The 14,666-nt window shown below is 35.7% G+C and overlaps 1 protein-coding gene across 4 annotated transcripts in view; it reads right to left on the bottom strand.

Moving 5' to 3' along the window:
- The window catches only part of KANSL1L (KAT8 regulatory NSL complex subunit 1 like), a 61,351-nt gene that overhangs the window by 12,487 nt on the left and 34,198 nt on the right, over positions 1–14,666 (bottom strand). For all 4 annotated transcript variants that reach the window (XM_088135593.1, XM_088135594.1, XM_088135595.1 and 1 more), the window contains exons 7-12: positions 10,195–10,345; positions 6,886–6,996; positions 5,854–5,991; positions 3,822–3,943; positions 2,332–2,456; positions 301–355 (exon numbers count right to left, since the gene is read on the bottom strand). In XM_088135593.1, the coding sequence (XP_087991719.1) occupies positions 301–355; positions 2,332–2,456; positions 3,822–3,943; positions 5,854–5,991; positions 6,886–6,996; positions 10,195–10,345 (702 nt within the window). The remainder of the gene's footprint in view (positions 1–300; positions 356–2,331; positions 2,457–3,821; positions 3,944–5,853; positions 5,992–6,885; positions 6,997–10,194; positions 10,346–14,666) is intronic.

Raw genomic sequence — 14,666 nt, 5'->3', positions numbered from 1 at the left:
GTGGTAGCTTCAAAGACTGTTCCCAGGTCTCTGAATATGCAGCTGGGCATGCATAGCTGCTTCATTTCACTTGTGGCTCTAGTACTGCATGTTGATAACTGAAGTAGCCACCAAAACCTTCCAAAGGATATGGCTACTTTCACACTTCAATGCTTTGCTCACACTAACATGCTTTGTAAGTGCCCTTTCAATGCTTTCCACAATCCTGATATATAATAAGAATTTATCTGCTAATGGAAATACAAAACTCCTCACTACAAAACAACAGCAAATCAACAGTTGAACATAAATAGAGCTTACCTTCTCTTCATCCTCATGCAGTTTTTCTAAAGGCTTTAGGCTAATGATTCTCCAGCTGTTGATAAAAAAAGATTCCTCTTTGAAAATTATTCAGATAAAACTCATATCTAATTCATTATGAAAAATAATTTTCATCCTAAACACTGCAAATGCACTTGATTAAATTACATAATTGAACACTTTCTCACAGTTAAAGTTTATCCACTTCAAACTCATTGGCATTCAATTAACATACGATTCTCTTTTTATCAAGTCATTTGTGCAAATGCACCAATGTACTGTGTTTATCTGAACATAAGACTATGTTTTCCCATATAATTTTAAAATTCGAGGGACAATTTATATTCCGTGAGAACATGATTAAGGAAGGCTAGTAATATTTTTCTGTAATCTTTTGTTTATGGAAAAGATTGTCTTAAATTCAGGGTAAGCTTGCTTTTGGGTGAATGTAGTATCTGTGCTTTTATGGGATTCTTCCTAGTGCTACATGGCTACAAATTTATTAACTGCCTGTACAAATGGACAATTATTCCCCTGTTTTAAATAAATATTTCTAATCTTTGTTTTCTGCTTTTTTGGTATTCTTCCATCAGAAATCTTATATTAACCAAAGAGTTACCTTTGTAATTGATTCATTTTCTTTCCTCTTTTTGCTATCCTAAGGTAGCAAAGGTACCAAAGTCCTGATAGACTATATACAGTTTTACTGACTTGCAATGAATGTCAGTAATGACAAACAAATGTTGCGAATGTCTGAAAGCAGAGACACACTAGTTGCTTCTGACAGCTGCTTAAATGTAGTCATCACACTTCACCAGTATATAGCTGAAAAGTATAGAAATATCTACAGTTGGATGCAAAAGTTTAGGCATCTCTGGTCAAACTATATGTTTTAACAAATTACTAAATGAACAGGTGTGGTGTTTTTTTTTAACAAATGCTTCACTTGTGAGTGTGGGGTTTGCTTCCTGTTTATATACAGTAGCTTGCCCTGCCAGTGTTCATGGGGGTGTGGTTTATATACAGGGCAAGCTACTGTATATAAACAGAGAGCACACCCCACATTCACTAGCACTGATGATGTTACCTAGTGGGGTAATAAAACATCTGCAAGCAAACAACCAAGCTCAGAGAGCACCAGGGACTCCATAGTTCAACCCTGAGCTACATATATTCTCTTCTATTGGAATCATTTTTTTCTTATTTTGAATCTATAAACAACTGGACATAAATTGTGTGTGTGTGTGTGTGTGCACACACACACACACTCAAATTTGCAAAAAGATGTTTTGCTTAACTTTGTACCATGTAGAAGCATACCAGCTTCTGTTCACTTAGGGATTTGTTAAAACAGTTTCACCAGGAATGCCTAAACCTTTACATGCAACTGGATTTTCAAGCATTTATAACATTAATATAACATAGTATGATGATGCCAAATAAATTCTGGACTTTTACAGTAATAGTGAAACATAAACATTTTACTTTAAACATGTACAATTTAAACAAGTACCTGTACCTGTAGAATATTTAAGAATTTTCATCTAAATCAAGTATCTGAATCTTCTGTGGCTACTGCAATATTATATACACTAAAATACATTAATCTCACTGTTCATTCATTTGAATGATGTATGACTTGATCAACAATAAAGAGAATGAATTTATTATCTTTCGCAGTACAAAATGAGAGCAAATCTTACAGCTCTTCTGAATTAGCTTTGCTACAAATCTGTGAGGTAAGTCTTTAATATATTCATTTTAAAGGTAAGAAATTTAGATTTATAGAAACTTGTGATGTTCCATTAATTCAAATAAGACAGCTGTAGCAAAAATCAGACCCAATATTTATTGTAAGTGCTAAAATCAAATCCTAAGAACTATATTGTGGGCAATATATCCATTTCCCTTATAAGAAGTAGCATGACTAGACCTTTCCACAATTTCCCCAATCAAATATGCTTTCTATCAGACCAAAAGTTTTATATATTTTCTTTATATATAAAATTCAGTAAAACAAAGTAAAAGTACCTTGGAGTAAGAATTTCTTTATACTGAAGTTTCTCCAGCTTTGATGGTGCAACTAATGACATAGGAATAACAATATTGTCTATGTCATAGGAGCTCTCACTTCTCAGTCTCCGCCTTGAATTGAGCTATTTAAAAATTGTTTCATTAAGTGACATTAAAAAGCTATATGAAATCACAAATACATTTCAATGCACATACTAGTAACAATAGTGAGCTTTCAAACTGAAAATAAAGGCAATCATTTTCTACGTGGTATTTTCTTTTGAAGCTGGTAATCTTTCTTTGTTGGTTTTTTAAAGTCTTTGAAACTATATGATTGTGGAGAAATAATATTCAATTGTTGAAACAGTAATTATTAGAACAGTAAATTTGATACTGAATTGGTCTCTAAACTAGCCTAAACCATTAAAAATGAAATTACACAAAATGATAAAAGCAACCATAAAAGCCAAAACCAGTTTTAAAATGCAGTTATGGTTGTAGTGCTTAGATAACCACTGCAGTGTCCATGTCCCAGCAGGCTTCTCTCAGTGACCATCACACTACTGGTCCACAAGCAAGTGCAATCCCTTCAGGGCAAAGCACAGGCTCCTAGACAAAGCATCTTTACTTCTCCCTAGAAAAGACAGGAAAAGAAGATAATAGGAGGCTACAAACTAAGATTTTTCTCGGGTAGATAGCAGGCCAAAGCACTGCAAAAGGAATTTTTAAAAAAAATTCCATTGCCTGTAAAGATGGTTGGAAGACTTGGTGGGAGAGTTGTGAAGGGGCTGGATTAGGAGAACAAAAGCACAGACTTTGAGAAGACCATGCAGGGAAGGCTTATAAAGGGATGCAGATGAAAGCAGGAAATGAGAAAAAGAAGAGAAATGGAAGAGAAAAGCAGGTAAGCAGAGAATGGCTGGACTGGTTTTAGAGAAAAGAAGAGGCAGAGAGAACACCTAAGGTTTTTGTGCATGTGTACAAAGACCCATACAAGTGTTTTCAACATTTTGTGAGATTAGGAACATGCCTCAGAACAGTTTAATGATGCTCAGGGTACTTTTTAAAAAACCTGATGTGCTTGCACCCCCAGTAAGATTACAGACTTTTTTTATAGTTCAAGGCCAAGATTCAGACTCTGAATCACCCTCTCTGTGTTTTCTGTTAGAAAGGCTTTAGGAAAATCAACAAATTCTAATTCATCTTGCTATTAAATGGTAGCATGATATAAGTTAAAAAGTCACCTGAACAGACACATTCACAAATCCATCCTATATTTAATAATATTTTATTTTTGAGAAATATACTGAAGCATGAGATATAAAGTTCATTAAAACAGAATGAGAAAACTTCAGTTCCTGTTTTTTGTTTTAAAAAGCTAACTAAAAATTAACTTCAAGATTCATCATTACAGAAAAATGCCACTGCCCCATACAAGCTATTTAAAAGACTAAGTCAAATATTCATTAATTTAAGAAAAAGTGTGTAGTGTGTAAATATTATCATACCTGTGATGAGATACTGTGACTTGATCTAGATAACATGTCAACATTAGATACTGCTGTAAAATTACTATGAGACTCCTGTCCTTCATGCTGAAAAGAAAATGCTTCACAACTATTATTTTCTCCTGCCATGAAAAGATTAAAAAATCAATTAGTGAATGAAATTCTAAGTAATAAACATACAACATAGATGCTTCACAGAAAATTATGAAAAGCATATCCTGAGTAGAAACTAAGCTAGCAATGCAGTTATTAGTGAGTTCTACACCTTAGATGCATAAATATGGAAATATTCCACCTGTTACCACAGAATTGGTTGTCCATACTACCATCATTTTTAGAATTTGACTCATATCCTTAAAAGAAAACATCTTTTTGATGAACTTACTCTGACCTTTAAGTAAGTTGTTAATGATTTTATGGAGATGCCATAAAAAAGAGGTAGTTCCAACAGACGGTGTAGCTAGATTGTTCAATTGTTTTCTTTAATTAAATGCTATATTTAATTCACTGTGCTCTTCTCACATTTCTGATTTCAGAAACTAGCGAGACAGCATGGTTTAGAACTTAATAAACTGGAAATAACAACTATGTTTTTCTGTGGAGTCACTCACATGAAATTCTGTCCAGAACATATGTTTCATCTTTGGAAAGGTTCTGGAAGATTAGGAATGCTACCCCCACCCCCATCCCACTACTAGTTTTTACACATAAGAGAGTGAGTAAATATAATGAGATTTTTCTCCTCATTTCTCTAAGAATCTCTTGAACCCAATGTACCTCCAATTTAGAGATATGGTCAGAAGATGTGAATTCACAGACTACTTTGCTTCTTGAAAAACAAGTAAGCAATGGTTTTCTTTATAATACTAATGATTCATTAAACTTGTATGCTACCTGACTCTTAATGACCTTTTTTTTAATGGGATCCTGTTAATGGGAGTTTAGGAAGTTTACTTATCAGGACCCATCAGTATCACAGAAAAGTGAGTGAAGGATGCTTTCCCAAAACCTAACAGGTCTTAATAGAAATCTGATAATATTAACATTTTAATGGATGTACAATAATAGCTTTAGCTTGAAAATGCCAGGATTCAGGTATTATTGTCACTGGGCATAGAGAAAACTTTTGATTTGACCCGTGGGGTGTGTGGGTTATATTTAGGGCTTATTATGGTATTTCTCAAAGTGTTGCATCTTGGACAAAGATGTGATATATCTTAATCAATGTTGTATAGTCTAATCAATCACATAGTGTAAATGAATACAATGGCACATATCAAGGGAACCCTTTATCCACTTATAACTGGACATAAATCTTAGCTTTGGACATAGGCTGAAATAAACAGACAAGAGTTCCCCTTTGTGTTCAACTAGAGAATTATTATTTCACCCTACTGAAACTTTGATTAGAAACAGTGGCTTGTGGTTAAAGTTTTTATTAATTCTTTTTTAACAGAAAAGATACCTCCCCCCCAAGAATGAGTCCAGTCCGAATTCCTCTGGGCAAAGTTTTAGGTTCCTATCTCCAATGTGCCTTATGTCTTGAATAGGATATGGAAGTAGAGACCAGAGTCTGGCTCTTAATGTTTACTGGTTAAAACTTTCTTCTTACCTGAGGGTCTTGCCCCCTTGAGGCTGTCAGATAACTAAGTCTTACTAAATGAGTTCCCTTGTAAGCAAATTACATATAATCTTCCTCCACAAGAACTACTAAAAAGGAGGTATGATCAGATGTTGCTCATTAAACAATGTATTACGGATGTGGAGTGCCAAGCTGATCTAGCCAGAGCTCTTAAATTGTCTGTGGACCAGTGCATAAGGTACCTTCTAAAACTTGCCTCATATCTCACAGAATTGGATTACTCAGGGTATAGAACTATTTATAACCTGGCAAGATGCTGTGCTCTTCTTTCAGCAGTCCTAGAAGGGACATATAAAAAATTTCCCTATCCAGAATGATTTTATGCACTTTCCATAACAATATTTATCCCCAAAAGGAATAGTGTGATGATGTTATGTGTTACGTACTTACCAGACAATGTCTCACTTAAATGTCTTTTCTTCCTTCCCTCTGAAAACTGTTCGGATGCTTTTGACACATTTTGATATCTAGAACTGGATTCATATCCATGGCTCAACTGTTGAAGAGGAGCTTTAATCTGACTAAAAACTAGGATAAAACAAACATAATTTTACTGTTGTTCTTTCTCTATTTAAAACATACAAGTATTGTTTAAGTTCTTGTAGTATGTTTTTATGACATTGACTTACTTAAAGCCAAAAATATATCAAAAGTGATTTCAGTCAATGTTCTATGGCTGTGGCCACAATTTATATACATCTACCTTGCTGTAAAACTCATTGAATACAGAGGGGCTTACAGGGTAGATTTATTTTAAATCAAATTGATTTAAGTAACTGGCCATAATCAATTTATTTATTTAAAACATGATTTGTTCATTAATCAGGAAGATTCTTTAATAGTAATTTCTAGTAAAGAAAAATCTGGTTTGATATAACTTAAACAAATATTCCTTAGTACAGAGTGAGTGAGTGAGTGAGTGAGTGAGAAAGAGAGTTGGATACATTTCATTTTCAAAAGGCACATACCACATAAACCAATTACAGGTGTCCCTGGGTTAAGAATGCCTGGTTTAAGGACAACCCATAGTTAAGAACGGAGCCTACTGTAGCAAAATTTGAGTTAAATACACAATGATTCGAGTTAAATACACAATGGTTCAAGTTAATTACACACTACTACTTATACAGTATTATCCAATAATACTGTTCCACCTTACATACAAATTTGACTTAAGGAGAGGCCTTGGAAATGGAACTTGCTCTTAAACAGGGGACTACCTGTATTTGGTCAGACCCTTTTCAGATGAATTTTCATCATCTGAAAATGGAATGATGATCTCACTACAAAGCAAGCAGATATATATTTCTTGGAATCATATTAAATACTAGTTCTTATCAATTAAAAAATATATAAACAAAGGGTGAAAATCAACAAACTATTTGAGAACCTGAATAAAAATAGATTTTTTGTATTGCATACCATTTAATGGAGACATTTTGTATTCTAAACCAAGAGCAGCACCTTCAAAAGTATCACCTTTGATTTCATATTTCTTGAGTAATGTTTTAAAATAAACATGAAGAGGAACATCTGCAAAAAATATTAAAATAGATAACTTCACATCTATGAGAAATTTTCCTTTTCAAATTTTCCTTGTGTATATACTTATACATGTATTTTCAAAGGGTAATTCACTGAATTCAGTCTAGTCTCCAGTATAGATCTGTACACTTGAGAAAACCAAATTAGGATACAGATTAATCAGCCTCTTTTAACTGGTGTTGACCCTTTAAAAGGGTGCTTACTTGAAAAAAGTAACCTGTTGCTACTTCTCTAGTCATTCCTAAACCTGAATTTCAGTAATGCACAGGAGAGCTTTTGCTTAGCAATGATTGATACATCCAGAATGACAGTTCCTCCAGGTTCTCATCTGGCCATGACAGAACATATCTTGATTATTCTTATGCAGTTATAACATACATTGTATGCTGAGCTGCTGAGCTGTCTCTGAAGACTGTTCAGAAACTTCAGAGGGTTCAACATGCTATAGCCATATTAATACTTGAAGATAATTATAATCAACAAATTGGAAGGGACATTTAGGGACACCTCACTACTGTCGAATGGCTCTTAGTTTTAGGAAGTTTTTTTAAAACATTCAATCAGAATTTGCTTTTCTGTAATTTAAATCCATTATTTTGTGATTGTACCCTGGAATGATGGTGTGATCTTCTTTTGGTCATGTCTTTTCAGAGTGCAACCCTCTGCCCCCGTCTTCTTTTCTCAAAGATTAAGATTCTCAGTTCCTTCAATTTCTCTTCATGGGACTTAGTTTCTAAATTCCCAGATCATCCTTGCTGCACTTCAATTGTTCCAGTTTGAAGATTCCTTAGTATGCCCACAATCAGATGTTGCACTCAAGGTGGAAACTGACTAATGTAGAATAAGGCAGGACTTGCATTTGGAAACTGTAATTCTGTTGGTATGGTCTCAAAGTGCATTTGATTTTCTTGCAGCCATATCTCATTGATGATTTATATTTACTTTGTAATCAATTGTTCAAATATTCTTTTTGCAAATATTATTGCCAAGCCAGGTATCCTCCTTTGGATACATTTATGAAAAGTAGTAAATAAAATCAATAAAACCAATGAAAAACTTTCTAGCAAGACTTGAAAACATTTTAAATTTAACTATAAGCACTATAATTTAACTTGATAGCTAACTACAATTTTTGTACATGCAGTTCATAAAAGAAAAGTTTTAAGAATATATGTGACCTTATTAGAAAAACTGGCCTTTTAACTTGGCAGCAGTTAAGTTTAGTGAACAGTTGACTTTGGGTTCACATAATTAATATACTTATATCAAACTCTTTAGGCAAGATGTCATTTCATTTTTGTTTTTTTTGCAATAAACAATTTTATTTTCACAAGGTCCCCCTTGTCTACACTTATAATGTACAAGATAATGTGTTCTGTCTCTCTATATTCTTTGCTCTCAAGTCCTAAGATCTAGCAGGTGGATTCCAGCTGTCAAGGAGGATAACAGAGAGGAATAGATAACTGTGGTTGCTTTGTCTCTTCTTTAACCAGAGATGTAATTATCTGTGCTTGTGTTCACTATTGTGACATTTTTTTTTGGAAAAAAATCTATTTTAAGTAATCAACAAGGTTGCTTACATAATACCAGGATAAAAACATGCAATAATAAAGCAGCTAACACCTATAAAACCTAATGCACATTTGCAACTAATGTTAAGAGCAATCCTGTAAAACTCACTCAGGGAAAGCCACAGGGGAGAAAAAAAGTTTGCAGTGACCCGCTCAGTGGAACCAAGAGGACAAGCCACTATAGGAAATGCCCACAGATCAGTTTAACCATCTTAAAGTGCTTGGAATATACTTGTAATAATTGTAGTTTAGGTGTTATAAAATTCAATTATTTCTGTCCACCACTACTTGATTCCACCCTCTCCAGATAAGATCACAGTGGTAAACCTAAGATAGAAAAATGCATTTCCTGCCTGCAAATACTGTACTTAAGCTTTCTCAATCAACAAAGAAACAATCATTTTCAAATATTTACTATCTCGTTTAGGGAAACTATAATTCACCTAAGATCAGCTGTAAATTTCCAGTTAGAAGCTTTATTATCAATTATATCTGTTTATCTAAAATAAGTATCACAATATTCACCCTCAAGTGAGGTCTAACAAAGCTTCCAGCTGTTCCAGAGTTCAACACAAGATAGAAACAAGAGGTAAAACATTGCCATACTGTGTACACTTCAGCGGTTTTATATGGATGTTAAAAGTTACAGGGGATATGATGGAAATCTGCAACACCACACATATTTCATAGTGTCCTTCTGGAGGAGTCACAGTATTATGATCAGCAACAGGAAAAGGTATTAAGAAGTTAAGAAGGAATTGAGAAATTGCCTCAAAATGGCAATCACAAGATTAAATCTAATTTCTTCATAACTGGTTTATCAATGCTTCATCTGTCCCTCTGACATGCTAAGTAGATCAGCTGAGAAGCAACTAACATTGTTGAAATTGATCAACACATTGTTCAGTAAGTATGATTTTTGCTCGATACATCAGAATTACATTTTTATTTCACACAATTGAATCCATAAAGTACAACTGCTAGTTTTCACTTATTGATAAAATTACGGCCAGTTCTGTGTACATTTTAAAAAGGAATCAGACCAACTGGAACAGGTTCAAAGAAAAGCAATAAGAATGACTAAAGCCTATGCAAAGAAATTGTGGAAACTGTTTAGCTTTGAGAAGACTGAGAAGGATATGATAGCATTCTTCTGGTGCAGCACCTAGAGGGATGACACACAGAAAAAGGTACGACCTATTCTCTATTATCCCAGTGATAGAATAAGGTACAAAAAGTGAAATATGCTTTGAATGTTAGAAAAAAAAACTCGTAGCAATAAAGCAATTCTATAATGGAACTAATTACCTAAAAAAAAAAAGTGAGTCCCTTTATTGGATGTGTTCAAATAGAGACCATACAAGTACTTTGAACACACCACACATTACTTTGGATTCCTCATGGGAATAAACCACTGCTTTCCAACTCCATGATTCTATGAAACACCAGATAATACATGTTGGTTGCACTATGACTTTCCTGTACATGGACATAAGTAACTGAAGATTTGATTATCATAACTATGGGCTTTAAGAAAATGTTCTTTCATTATGATTTTTACTCTATATTAAGATTCTTAGAATAACTGTCCATGCAATACCAGATAACTACTTACCTGAAGGAAATGATAAGACAGGATGAAATGATGTGTCCAGTTCCAACGTGAGATGTTTGCGTATACTAGAATTGGTGCTATACTTGTAACTACTCCATGTGCTGCCTGCAATCTCTTCTGTATTAAACAAGGTACTGCCCTGTTGTAAAGCCTACAATGACATAGAGATTTGAAAAATCACAGCTTGACCAAATCCTAAAACAAACCAGGCTAACAAATTGAAACCAAATCCAAACAAAATAAATCACTTGTTCAGAGATGAGGTTCTACCAGATTTTGATAGGGCTATATTTCCTTTAAAAAAAAAATTCACTGTTTAGGTACATTCTTGGGCTCAACTTTTTTCTTAAATGATCATATTACAATGAGACTAGATTGGGTTTGCTCAGGTTAGGTTGGTTTGCCAGTTGTATTTGTTTTCTAGAGACAATGGATCTGGCCTTAATTACGAAGCCATACATCTAAACTGGATTAATATAATACAAATTATATTGGACTGCCTTTGGAAACTTCAAGTAAGAAGTGTAGAAGGGTGAGTTTTTACCAGAAGAAGCATTCTACTTCATGTAGCTCCACTGTTATATTATAATCTATTTTCAAACCCAATACAAAGTGCTCATTATCACCTCTTGAATGTTGTAATGCCTAAAGGAACAATATACTGATCAGTCATTTGACCATATTAAGAAACTATAAACACAATACGAAGAAAAAAGTAGAACACCTTCATAATATATCCTTGCCCCTATAATCAACCCCAATCTATTCCACATGTTCCATCTTCTTCTGGATGGTCTTTGATATAAAAGACAGAGTCCTCTAGTAATGTGCAAGTTCATTCCTTGCAAAAAATACAATTTATTCTGATTGTCCCAATATGCCTTAGATTATTAGAAAGGACTTAGGAAATCAGCTCTTGCTACAGAGTATAGTTTATAATCAAACAAAATATGTGCAACATCTTCAACAGCTGGAGCACCACATATACACAATCTTTCTGCAAAAAGTACTCCATGAAACCTCTTATACCTTACCATAGAATTGAGTTGTTCAAACTGTGCTCTACAGAAATCTCTTCTAAGGTGCTGAGGCATGTAAATTATTAAATATTTTATATCTGGAAAACTGATTTATGTTGTGTCAGCCTCTTCAAAAACTTGGTACACTTAAGAGATGTTGCATCATCTTGGGCAGTGATATCCAGGACCCCTTCATGGAAACTTTTAGCTAGCTTTCAGGTCTGTTTTACCGGGAAGTGAACAGAAAATCCCTATTGTGAAATGGTGTGAACAGCCCAAGTACAAGAGAACTGTTGAAAGTCTGTTCATCAAAGCATAGCTTTGAAGCATAGTCTATCTGAGTCCATTGATGAAATCTGCAGCTAGCAATTAAATAATTGTGAGATGACTTTGTATGGGGGGGTACTCCCAGCTCAGACTTCACTGCAAAGTTGGATGGTCTAAAACCTAGATATTTTAGGAACTTTGTCTTTTTACATAAACCTGCTGATCCCCAGAGACCATTGAAATAGGTCCTTTCTGATATCATATCACCATCAGATCTCAAATGGGAGTGATGGGAGAAGGCCTTCTCCACAGCAGCATCCACATTAAGGACCCACTTTGCTTCTACCTGGGTGATGTTTTGATTCTACCTGATTTCTTTTATTCTGGCAGGGCTAAAAATTAACTGATACCTGATTTGCTTTCCCTCTTCATTTCTTCCTTGCAATACATATACAGTGGAACCTCGAGTTACAAATTTAATCCATTCCGTGACTCTGGTTGCAACTCGAATTGGTCGCAACACGAGGCAAATTTTCCCATAAGGTTCAATGTAATTACCGTTAATCCGTTCCGGCGTCCGCGGACCACACGTCAAGGGCAGAAAAATGGCCGCGGACCATGCGGCAGGGCGGAAAAATGGCCGCGGACCACGTGTCAGGGGCAGAAAAATGGCCGCGGACCACATGTCAGGGGCAGAAAATGGCCGCGGACCACATGGAACGGGCAGAAAAATGGCCGCGGACCACGTGGAACTGGGCGGAAAATGGTCGCGGACCACGTGGAACGGGTGGAAAAATGGCCGCGGACCATGTGGCACAGGCGGAAAAATGGCCGCGGACCACGTGGCACGGGCGGAAAATGGCCGCGGACCACGTGGCACGGGCGGAAAATGGCCGCAGATCCGGTTCGTAAGTCAAGGTGAGTTCGCAAGTCGAGGTAAATTTTTGGGGCTGGAGCTGGTCGTATCTCGAAAAATTCGTAAGTAGGGGCGTTCGTAACTAGAGGCAACACTGTATCTGAAAAAGGAATCTACTCAAAGTTGATGTGACTCTTAAAGCAATGGCATCCTTTTTTTCTGGTTCACAGGGAAGCCTGAAAAAAATTATTTAATAAATAGCAGAGAGATGTGTTTGCATGAGGTCTGAATTATTTTGGAAGTGTGCACAGACTTAACAGACATGAATTTATTGAAGCATACTTTTTTCTAATGTGACACACCATAGAAGTGTGGTAATGTTAACTTATTTTTTTTTAAAAAAAATCTTGGATCAATAGGTCAGGACTGCAAAAAGAAACTGTGGGCATCTTACTTTTCAGGGATACAGCCTAGCCTAGTAGAATATATTAATAATTTTACAATACAGTTTTCCTAAATGCTGCTTAGGTTAGATGAGTACAAACAAACTGAAGCTTTCACCAGAGCAGATACAGATTACTATGGTTAGAGAAAATGATTCTGCAGACACTGACACTGATTTAGATGGAGTTATATTTTGTCTGAATGACCAAGTGTGTAATTTGGTAGTTTTTTTTATATTCAAGATTAATTTTTATACACTTAATTTAAAAGTATAATTAATTCATACATCTAGATGTAGATGGGTGAGTGATTTTTGCTATAAAAGCAATTCAATCATAATCCACAAATACATAGACAGGAAAATTTTGAAAAGAGCTACATTGTTCTTAAAGAACAGGTTTAAAGTGTGTGGGTCCTCCTGGATCTGGCTCAACAGCCATATTTCATCTTGGGCAAAAAGGGCCTTCAACTTTGAATGATATACCAATTTTGTCCTTATCTAGAGGACAGAGATTTGGAATTGGTGGCACATGTGCTGGTAACCTCAAGGTTGGATTATTGCAATTAGCTCTTTCTAGGCAGGATATTGAAGATGGTCTGGAAATGCAGCCAGCACAGTATGTGGCAGTGCAGGTATGAGTGACACCTTTTGGAAGTGTCTTATCACTCGCTTCTCATTATTAAAATTGCTACATGGATTGCTGATTGCTTTCTAAACCCAAATCAAAGTGTTAAATTTGGTATACAAAGTCTTAAAAGGCTTAGACCTATCATGCCACATATTCCCACACAATCTGCTTCACACTCTTAAGATATCAACAGGACAACATCTGCATGTCCCAGAACAGGTAAGTTTAAATTGTCCCTCAGTATTACTGTTTAGTAGGGAGCTCAATTATTTCTTTTTACCTAGATATTGTAGAGTTTTAAAATATTTTATACTGACTGTATTTTAAGGTCTATATTTTTTGTAAGCTGCACAGAATCTTTTCAGCTATACAGGTGGAACTCGAAAAATTAGAATATCATGCAAATGTTCATTTATGTCAGTAAGGCAACTCAAAAGGTGAAACCAATATATGAGATAGACGCATTACATGCAAAGCGAGATATGTCAAGCCTTACTTTGGTATAATTGTGATGATTATGGCGTACAGCTTATGAAAACCCCAAATTCACAATCTCAGAAAATTAGAATATTACATGACATCAATAACACAAGGATTGGAAATAGAACAATATCGGACCTCTGCAAAATATAAGCATGCATATGTACTCAGTACTTGGTTTGGGCCCCTTTTGCAGCAATGACTGCTGCAATGCAGCGTGGCATGGATGCTATCAGCCTGTGGCACTGCTGAGGTGTTATGGAAGACCAGGACGCTTCAATAGTGGCCTTCAGCTCTGCTGCATTGTTCGGTCTCATGTCCCTCATCTTTCTCTTGGCAATGCCCCATAGATTCTCTATGGGGTTCAGGTCAGGCGAGTTTGCTGGCCAATCAAGCACAGTAATCCCACGGTCATTGAACCAGGTTTTGATACTTTTGGCAGTGTGGGCAGGTGCCAAGTCCTGCTGGAAAATGAAGTCAGCATCCCCATAAAGCTCGTCTGCGGAAGGAAGCATGAAGTGCTCCAAAATCTCCTGGTAGACGGCTGCATTGACCCTGGACTTAATGAAGCACAGTGGACCAACACCAGCAGATGACATGGCTCCCCAAATCAACACAGACTGTGGAAACTTTACACTGGACTTTAAGCATCGTGCATTGTGTGCCTCTCCATTCTTCCTCCAGACTCTGGGTCCTTGGTTCCCAAATGAGATGCAAAAGTTGCTCTCATCAGAAAAGAGGACTTTGGACCACTGGGCAACAGACCAGTTCTTTTTT

Source organism: Python bivittatus, unplaced genomic scaffold, assembly GCF_059951505.1.
Source record: "Python bivittatus isolate LINGU-HERP-01145 unplaced genomic scaffold, Pbiv_v1 ctg000200_np1212, whole genome shotgun sequence".
Taxonomy (NCBI): domain Eukaryota; kingdom Metazoa; phylum Chordata; class Lepidosauria; order Squamata; family Pythonidae; genus Python; species Python bivittatus.
The sequence above is the reverse complement of the archived record's forward strand: the minus strand, read 5'-3'. Positions and strand labels throughout refer to the sequence as shown.